General features: G+C 56.1%; 2 protein-coding genes across 2 annotated transcripts; one reads left to right on the top strand and one right to left on the bottom strand.

Annotated features, from left to right (window-relative positions):
* Nucleotides 1-6028: 6028 nt before the first annotated feature.
* Nucleotides 6029-7154, bottom strand: IUM83_03722 (12-oxophytodienoate reductase; the record flags this gene model as incomplete). The annotated part of the gene is made up of 2 exons (XM_067927750.1): nt 6029-6846; nt 6944-7154. The coding sequence occupies 2 exons, from the start codon at nt 7152-7154 to the stop codon at nt 6029-6031; spliced, it is 1029 nt and encodes a 342-aa protein (XP_067795330.1).
* A 516-nt stretch (nt 7155-7670) lies between these two features.
* IUM83_03721 (Glutathione S-transferase) lies at nt 7671-8303 on the top strand (the record flags this gene model as incomplete). The annotated part of the gene is made up of 1 exon (XM_067927749.1): nt 7671-8303. The coding sequence occupies one exon, from the start codon at nt 7671-7673 to the stop codon at nt 8301-8303; it is 633 nt and encodes a 210-aa protein (XP_067795197.1).
* Between the last annotated feature and the right edge of the window lie 1758 nt (nt 8304-10061).

Genomic DNA, 10061 nt, shown 5'->3' with positions numbered 1-10061 from the left:
CTCGAAGCGTTCGCGAACTGAGAGCGATACCCCACTCGCTTCTGCTGGGGCTCTCAGTACTCCGCGCGCTGCTGCTGCAGCGCGTGATTTCAAAGCTCAAGGCTCTCCGATCCATGGATGCCGTCCGCGTCCGAGATCGCGGACCGGTATGGGAACTCGGTACCTCCGAATGAGGTGCCGCTGTACGTATGCAGCGCCATCAAAGATGACGCTGCGGCTGCCGAGCTGCACTTTGATGCGGAAACGCATCAAAGGCGCGATTACTACATCGGACTCTTTCATGAGCTCCGATGGTTTCAAAGCAAGAAGACCTCTTCTCGCAGCAAAGTGCCCGAATGGCAGGCACTTTGTCAAAGTTGGAACGCCTTTGTTGAAAACTTCAACAAGAGGCCGAGTGCTTACCGTGATCGGATTAAGCAAGCGCGTGATCGCTTCGGGACGTACTCGAAGCGTGGAAAGCTGGAGCAACTTCATGTTGCTGCTGAGGAGGCTAATGTGCCGTGCGCTGTGTCCGAGGGCTTTCAGTGCACGAAGTGCTTCCCAGGTGCGGTCCGCTTGAGCGACCGCGACCTGAACGGGTACACGTCGTTCCGTGTGCCCGAGAGTCTCAAAGAGCTCCGTGCTAAGTTCTTAGCACGTGAGGGTTCGGGCGCTAGCGATGATCGCAGCGCTCGTGTAACTTCCGCTGTGCCAGCGCGTACTGCTCTTCGTACGCCCTCACCATTTCCGGAACGTCCTCCAGCAAGACGTTCCGCGGCTCCCATGTATCTCGATGGGGAGGAAATCCTCTCCAACGAATACGAAAACGAGCCCCTTGAGGGTTCGTTTTCGGGATACTATGGTCAACAATCCGCTCAACAATCCAGCGGGTTGAGCCGCGGGCGTCACGGATCGGCGGTGGCGGGGGTGGGAACACGCCCCGGGTATGATCAGCCCCGAGCTGATCAGTATGCGCCTCTCCACGACCGGGTGACCGCCGTGGAGCGTCTGCAGGGCGCTGAGTTCGCCGCCCTGAAACAGGAGCTGGCGAACCAGAAGGCCCAAGTCGCGGCGGTCTCGCAGACCGCCTCGAACATCCAGGTCGAGCTGGGGACCCAGATGAAGGGGTTGCTCCAGCGCGTCCGCGCGCTGGAGGAGAGGCTGCTCGTCGCCGAGGCCAAGTCCTCCGCTTCTGCCTCGGCTGCTGCCGAGGCTTCGGGTCAGCCGAGCTAGATGGCTCGTGCTGCAGGTATGGCTTCAGCCGTCCGACGTAAAAGGTCGGATGGAGGCGCATGCTAGACGGTATGTCTAGCGTGTGTGCGTTGCCGTGCCGTGCCAACACAGTGAACGGCCCGATGAAGCGCGGAGCAAGCTTGCTTCCCCCGAAATCCGAAACTGCATGTCTAGGCAGGTTTTGTGCAGCTAACCAAACTAACGAACCAACTTTAAATTCATTTGTGTTGCCTCTGCCCGCATTGTCTGCGTTCAGCTTCTGTTGATCAACAGAAGCTGCTATTGTGTCTTGGACAAACCGAATTACGGCTTGTCTTTTGGTGATGAAACTGATTGCATCCGAGCTGAAGTCATTCAGCTCGCTCTCCGCTAGAGGCCCGGCCTCTGCGTGGTTCTTTGCGGTGTCCGCGCCATGCGCAGACCCGTGGTCGTTGGCCTTGTTGGTGGAGGAGTCTGCGCCCTGCGCAGACTCGTTTGGTTTGTCCATTGTTGCAGCTGACACTGTGCAAGTGTCAGCGGTTTTCTGCGGCTGCTGTATTGCAGTCGTAGATCCTCCCCCACTTAAAGTGGGAGCCATCACTCCGAGTAAACTCGGTAGACGTGGATGTCGCATGGCATTCACGTAGAACGGTGTATGTCCTTTCGAGGCATGCACTGAGTTATTGATAGCAAACTCTGCCATCGATAAGCACTCGCTCCAGTATTGGAACGAGTGAGCGTAGCTCTTCAAAATGTCGACGAGCACGCGATTCACGCGCTCGGTTTGACCGTCCGTCTGCGGATGATCCGCAGTCGACATTGAAAGTTGGCTCCCAAGAAGTGTAAACACTTCTTGCCACAGGTGCGCTGTGAAGCGCGGGTCTCTGTCCGACGCGATGTCGGACGGCATGCCATGGTGTTTAAACACCATGTCGACGAACAGATGAGCCGTCTGCTTCGCGGTCACTTCTGCCGGCACCGCAGCAAGATGTATCATCTTGCTGAAGCAGTCGACGAAGACCACAACACCGGTATTCCATCCGCTGTCCGGGTGAAGACCAAATATGAAGTCCAAAGACATGGACTTCCAACACTCCGACGGAATCGGTAGTGATTGTAACGGAGCCTGCGCGAATGGCGCAGGTTTTACGTGTTGGCATACCTCGCAAGCACGGATGTACTTGCGCACCCACTTATACTGGTGGTGCCAGTAGAAGTCGCGCGTGAGAAGGACGTATGTCTTCTCACGTCCGAGATGTCCCGCAGTCGGGGCATCATGATACTCGTACATGATCCTGAGTCGCAGGTCATGGTCATTTGGCACGACAACGCGATCCGCGTTGTCGTCGACTGCATTGTAAAGCAGTAGTCCGTCGTGCACACGAAAGCGGTGTGCACGCACTCGAAGGTGCTTGGGCAGCTTCTGACGAGCCTTGTCAGAAGGTGTTGTGCCATGGGCCAGCAAGAGTTTCGCGTCCGCGTCGTGCGCTTACGCGGCCTTCACATCGTCCAACAGAGACGACGTGGGTGTGCTCGTTCGCATGGCGTCAATGGCATTGACGTCATCAGCTTCTGCACAATCCGGCCGACGTGATAACGCGTCGGCCACCATATTCAATCTTCCGGGTTTGTATTCGACCCGGAAGTTATATTCTGCAAAAAATGAGAGCCATCTCGCCATTCTTTGTGATATGAGTGATGACTTCACTGCAGTGCGCAGTGATGCATAGTCGGTGTAGACCACAAACGGTCTACTTCCAAGCAAATACACTCGGAATTTTGCGAGTGCGTACTTCATGGCAAGGAGTTCCTTGTCATGCACCGGATAGTTGCGCTCCGCTGGCTTCAGCTGACGCGATTGGTAGTAGACGACACGATCACGGCCCTCGTGATCGTGCTGCATCAACGCGCATCCGATCGCGAAATCGGATGCGTCACACACTACGTGAAATGGGCGATCTTGGTCAGCCACTGCCAAGATCGGCGCCTCAGTCAAGCCCCGCTTGACTGCATCGAATGCCTTTTGGCAATCGGGTGTCCAATTCCACACAGCTCCCTTCTTAAGAAGCTGTGACAGCGGGCGGATCTTGCCCGCATCATCCTCCACGTACTTGCACAAGTACGTGGCCAAGTCAAGGAACTGCCTCAGTTCCTTGAAACTTGAAGGCGTTGCCCATTCATTAATCACTCTGACCTTTTCCGGGTCAGGGCGAACGCCATTCTTTCCTACGAGACACCCGAGGACGGGTATCTCGCTCGCCCCGAAGATACACTTCTTCACGTTCGCGTAGAGCTTATGCTTTCGCATAAGTTCAAGTAGCTTCTGGAGGTGCACCCTGTGCATCTCTACGTCGGTCTTCCCGTCCACAGCTCGGCTGTGGATGAACACATCATCGAAGTAGCTCGGCGCGAAGTCGCGCACCGAGCGCAACAAGTGCGTCACGCACGTGTTGAAGGTCGCACGGGCGTTCTTAAGCCCCTTGTTGACAGTCATTGGAGGGCTTCCCACTCTGGGTCAGACAGGTGGGGGCAGTCCGCGCGTGCAACATGCGTTGCAGGCGTATTGGAGCTCTCCATGGGCAACTCCGTGCTCATGTGGTTCTCGGCTTCGCGTTCGTACACCGCGTACGAACGTCAAGCAGTCGGTCGTTAGACGGACTACGAAGTGCTACCAGGTGTAGTGGGTCTAACTTGACTCACTATTTTAGTTTACACGTAGCGCGACGTGTATGAGGAAGCGTAAGTATTTAGTAATGACTTGAGTTAATTATACTTGAGTACACAAGTATAATATAAATAAAATAAAATACCAAGTAGCTTGTTTAAGGTAAAATGAGAACTGTATTGCTTGTAAATTGATCTTCCTCCTAAATCTGATAAAACTGTTTCTCATCTATGAAAGGGGTTGACAGCGGCTGGCTGTCAGAGCCCCGCAAATATGCATGTCTCTGATTGGTAGAAAGATGCTGCTTTCTACCAATAGGATCTTTGGGTATGTGTGGACCCTCATTGCGGTGGCCCACTTCAATGTATCCATTGGTGTGACTTACACCAAGGTGAGGAAGTATCTAAAACCTTTAACAGATATTTATCTGTTAAACCATAAGAGACAATTGCCATGCACAAGTGACAGTTGTCAACGTTACACCAGCAGTGGGCGAAGCGGGCGTTGCGCTGTCAACGTAGAGACTGAGCACGATCAGTCTCGAGTCACTGCCGGATGTGGTGGCAAATCGTCGTGCATGAAGCACTGGAGGGCTAGGAGGAGGTTCTGCCACCAGAGAACCATCGCTCCTTCCACGACCAGTAGGGTGTCCCGCACCTACTAGTTGTCACCGGTTTTTGGAGCGGCGACGTCGTTCGCGATTGTGACGTTCGGCTGCATGGGCGACGGCGCGCGGCACACGGCCGCGCGGTGTCCCGGTTTACCACAGCGGAAGCACAGCATCGGACGCGGACTACGCGTCGATGGCGATGGTGTTGCCCGAGGCGATGACGTCGGGCCCTGGCGTCCACCGTAATGCTGAATCGCATCCACCTCCATCGGCTCTGGCACAGGCGCCGGGGCCCGAGAGACGTCGAATGCGTGCGACGCCGTCACAGTGTAGTCTTCGCGTAGCGCAACAGCGAACGCCTTTTCTAGTGTCGATGGAGTCTTCCGAGTCAGGTAGAAACGCTGGTAGCCAGCGTTCATGCTGGATAGGAAGACATGAATTCGTGTAGCTATGTCCACTGGATGCGACGTGATGCACGACACGAGGTGCCGCGCGCGCTGGATGTACTCGAGCATGGACATGCGTCCTTGCTTCAACGACAGGAAGGCTGATCGCTGGACGCTCTCATTATGTGGCGGCTCGAGGGCGAGTCGCAGGTCAGCCTTCATGGATGCCATAGTCGGGAAGCAGGAGGCGTCGGCGACGAGTTTGCCGAGCGCCCATTCTTTTGCCTTTCCTGCCAGCTTGGACAGGAGAAAGCGAGTGCGCGCGAGCTCCGTAGACAGCTGCCGAGCTTCAATCGCGATGTCCACCTCGCAGAACCAGCAGTTCAGGTGAAGGCGGCCCTCGCCTTCACCGCTGTACGTGGAGACATCGAGCTTGACGATGTCGGTCTTGTTCTTGGTCGACGTGGGAGTCGTCGCACGCTGACGGAGGTCAGCGAGCTCACGTGCCAAGATCTCCTGGATAGCCAGGCGTTGTTGTTGTTCCTTGCCGGCGGTCAGTAGCGTCTTGACGACGCCGTCACCTGACACTGCAGCGAGTCTGTGCAGTGCCTCCCACTCGAACAGCGATAGATGAGGAAAGCTGTCGTGTTCAAGCGACATGCAGGTCACCCCTCCAAGGGTGGACGCGTCGTCCACCGACGTGTCCTTCATCTTGGTCGCTGGACGGATCACAAAGTGCTACCATGTGTAACGGGCTTGAGACCGCTACAGGCTTGCACAAGCGCGTAGGAAATAAGACTCTGATTGAGTGTTGGGACGGTCGCGACACTCGAGACCGTCCCAACCATTAAACCTATACGGGACTGTGATTGGCCACCGCGCACTGGCGGTGCCACCCATGTGACAGTAGCCTGTCACACGTACAGTATGTAGGTACTTCAACCGAACTTCGCTTCATGATCGGAATCAGTTATCTAAGTTCAAGCCAGTCTCTTTTACATTGCGCAAGGCTTTCCGTCTTAGTTTCAAGTTGGACAACCTCAGTCGAGAACACAACCGACCCGGCTGTTGCTGCTAGTAGTACATCCCAGCATATCATGTGAGCTTCTCATTAATCTAAAACGATAACGCTTCTTCGCCGCAGACGCGTTCGCTCGTGAATTCCTCCTTCCGCCTTTAGTTCTTCTGCTCGGTCTTACCATTCGTCGGCTGGTACGGCTTGAATGTGTGGTAGCACTCGTCGCCCTTGGAGGTGTCCCAGAAGTACTCGGCATCGATGACGGGGTTCAGCGGCCAGTCGTTCTGGAAGTGCTCCACGAGGTCCGGGTTCGGCAGGTACAGGCACACGAAGCTGACGAGGTCGGCGGCGCCGCTGCTGACGGTGCCCTCGGCCGTGCTGCGCGAGTAGCTGTTGTTGGCCATGACGAAGCCCTTGCAGGCCTTCTTGGTGTCGAAGACCGTGAGCGGGCGCGTCATGGTCGGGTACCGGCCGAAGCCGAAGCCGTCCAGGATGGCCAGGTACGCAAGGCCGTGCTCCGACAGTCGCTCGAACGCGTACGTGAACATCTCGGTGTTGCCGTCGCTGTCCATGCCTCCGAAGACGCCGTTGGGTGACAGGCGCACCGCGACGCGGCTCGCCGGGAAGACCGTCTTGAGCGCCTCCACGATCTCGTGCAGGAAACGGTAGCGGCTCTCAAACGAGCCACCGTACTTGTCCGTGCGCTGGTTCGTGGACGACTGCAGGAACTGGTCCATGAGGTAGCCGTTGTTGGCGAGCAGCTCCAGGCCGTCGAAGCCCGCGCGCTTGGCACGCACGGCGCTCTGGCGGAACATGACCACCACGCCGGGGATCTCCTCGGGCGCGCCTTCTCGAAGCCCACGTGCTCGCCGCGGGCGTTGCGCGTGCGGCCGTCGACGTACTGCGTGGCCGAGGCCGACACGACCTCGTTGGTCGGGTGGAAGGACGAGTGCGACTGGCGGCCCATGTGCCAGAGCTGCAGGAAGATTTTACCGCCCTTGGCGTGCACGCGCTGCACGAGCTCCTTCCAGCCGGCCTCTTGCTCATCCGTGTACATAGCGGGCGCGCCGTACCACCCGAAGCCCTGCTCGTGCCCTCCGTGATGACCAAGCCCGCGCTCGCGCGCTGCTCGTAGTACTGCATGTTGCGCTCCAGCGGCACGTGCGAGACCGGGTCCGAGCGCGCGCGGATCGTGGGGCCGTACACGATGTGGTTCTTGAGTTTGAGGCCGTCGGCCAGCTGGAGCGGCGTGAAGAGCTTGTAGTTCTCCATGGCGGCGGCCATGGCTGGATGGGGTTGGCGTGAGGTGCGGTGTGTTCTTTGTGCGTTGACGCTTTCGCTTTGGTGGCAGGCGGCAGATTGTAAAGTGAGAGAGCACCAACCGATCCAGGCAGGACAGTTAGTTGACTATCGTAGTTGCGGTTTGTTTGGCGGTTGAGGTCGCGCTCTACTGAGGACCAGGACATGTCGTTTGACGATTCAGTATACATACCTTTGGGCTAGATGCAGGCTGTAGTCAAGACTTAACTCATCCACTGGGGGATTGCTTTTACTTGTTTGCGTTTCGGGGAGACGCAAGAAAGCGCACCAGCGAAGCCGCACGATTATCCATATCGCCTCCTTGTTATGTACGCTGTAGATTACAGTCTGCAATAGCTGGAGCGCTCATCTAAGCACAGCACCACAGCTCATCTAATCGGAGATACGGAAGATAATCTAATCGAGTGAGATGTCCCATTCAGTAGTGTCAATTATAAATACCTCTGGCGTCTAGTGACAATACAGTATAAACACGTAGCTATGCCAACGCTGCGCACCTCGCCGATCGACTACTTTAATGTGCTGACGGAATGTCGTCCATTCCGAATTTGTCGAGACCGAACGCACACCATCATGTCGGCTACCCCTTCACTCAAGCTGATCTACTGGGCCATACCGGCCCGCGCCACGCTCGCCCGGCTGATGTTCCACTACGGCAACGTGTCATTCGAGGACGAGACCGTCGGCCAGGGATCCGCGGATTTCCTGGCGCTTAAGCCCACCCTGCCGCTCGGCCAGGTGCCGGTGCTCGAGGTCGACGGCGTGCTCTACGCCCAGAGCATCGCGATTGCCCGTTACGCAGCCAGACTAGTGGGTCTGCATCCTGCTGATACTACCGATGCGCTGTTCGTGGACATGATCACCGACACCTTTATGGAGTTGAACGGACCTCTCTACGGTACCTGCTTCTGCTTGGACGCGGCTGCCAAATGCGAGAAGATCGGGGCGTTCCTATCTGCTAGCGCCCCCAAGTACTTCAGCATGCTGGAGAAGACGGTCCGCGGCAAGTTCTTCCTCGGTGACAAGTTCTCCATTGCCGACTTCCTGCTCTTCGATGCGGTGGCCTACCTCGTCAAGCCCAACATGCCGCCCTTCGATCTTTCAGTGTACTAGTCATTTTCCTGATGGTATGCGAAGGAATGCAATTTTTCCGGGATCGGTAGGCACGTTCAGCAGAAGCAGGACTGGCACCGAGATCTCTCCCACGAGAGGCGTGCCAAAAGTAGGTAGAGCAGTCATTTCAGTGTTTTCCACTGGCGAAACAGTCAGCTAACTAGATCGAGCTCGAACTCTCACCAACACGCCCCAGCCGCACCACGTCTGCTTCGACCCTACCATATGGCTCCTTGCGTTTGCTCTTTCCCGAAGACGTCGAAGATACCCGCACCTCTACAGTGTATGCCAAGGTCAAAAGCTCCAGAGGGACTTCTACTACCACCGTTATCGAAGTCGTCAATGACACAAAAACCGTGAAGTTGTCGAGAACGAAGGCTCTAGCACGGAAAGTGCTAGACTCGGATGCTGGAGGAGAGAGGCTGGGAACGTGGCTTCGACAAGCTGTGTGCATAAAGGACGAAGACCAGTTCTGCTACCGTCAAGTAACGGGCTACTCGGACGGCCGTTTAATACTCAGCACCATGAATGGCCCGATCGAAACAAGGGCCAATGCCGTTTGTGACACTGTAAACCCTGTGGTGGCAATGGTAATGTGGTGTCATCAATTCCAAGTCGACAGCTGGACGTACGACGAACTTAGCAGCATTCATGAGGCTATCATGGACAAGCGCCTGAATCCCGCTACTTCCAATGTGCCACAACAGCAGCTCACACTAGATGAGCTCGTCCAAGGAATTCTACCCCAGGTGTCCCCCGGATTCGACCGTGTCTGCAAGTGGTCGATTCTCAGACCGGACAACACACATTCCTCTCGGCGCAGCACGTTGCAGACTACGTGTACTATGTGGACGACAAGAAACCGATAGCTAGACACTTGTCGGGATCGTTCGGGACGTCCTTCTGTGATGTTTTAAGTCCCGAAGTACTGCGACCCAGCGTAAATCCGTCCGACCCACCGATAAGGAATCGCGGCTCAAACCACGCCAATTCGTCGACCTTCTTCGACGTTCTCGAGATGGACGAAGATGTTAAAGCAGCCAACGAGGAGGCTCTTCTTGCCAGAAGTATTCTTTCACCACCTCGTACCAGTTCACGCCCACCACGGGCTGGAGTCAGCAACCGGCTGCAGCACTGTGGCGAGACCGGTGAAACCTGAATCGCCCAAGTGTACGGTGGCCAGCCCGGAGAAGTGGATAAATGCACTTCTCGGGAAGATAAACCCTTGAACGCAGCCCCTTAAGCCTTAAACGCAGGTTACGGGGGCCGCGGACGAGGGTGGCGTGTCACCTTGTGAGTTCCCTGTCGGTGTCGTTTATCTTCGGGGAGCCTGGATAGGTCACCGGATGAGTTGTTTGATGGTTTGGAGGCCTTGACCAGTCAGGCGTGACGTTCACTGACTTGAACGCACTATCCAAATTGTCGGGAGGTCGAAGCAGTGCAGGAACCAGGGTTGTTATCACGAGTTAGAACCCCAGAATATACACCCTTCCAGATAACCAATACAAATACAGAGTTATACACAAACAAATAGCCGCCACTTATTCTTAGACCCTCGGGCGGTGGGTCGTACACCAGTCAACTATCAACGTTCAACGCAGTGGGCCCAACTGGGATATGGAATACGCGGATCACTTCAGCGCTGGAGCATCTGATCCCCACGTAATTGGACTTGAGTGTGTGGGGAGCTCCGCGGTGACCTTGTCCAAGCGATCAGCGGACCCGATTCCTGGCTGACACTTGCTTCCACTTGCGCAG

The sequence above is a fragment of the Phytophthora cinnamomi genome, assembly GCF_018691715.1.
Source record: "Phytophthora cinnamomi strain GKB4 chromosome Unknown Contig21, whole genome shotgun sequence".
Classification (NCBI taxonomy): Eukaryota; Oomycota; class Peronosporomycetes; order Peronosporales; family Peronosporaceae; genus Phytophthora; species Phytophthora cinnamomi.
This window is presented reverse-complemented; position numbering and strand designations above follow the sequence as displayed.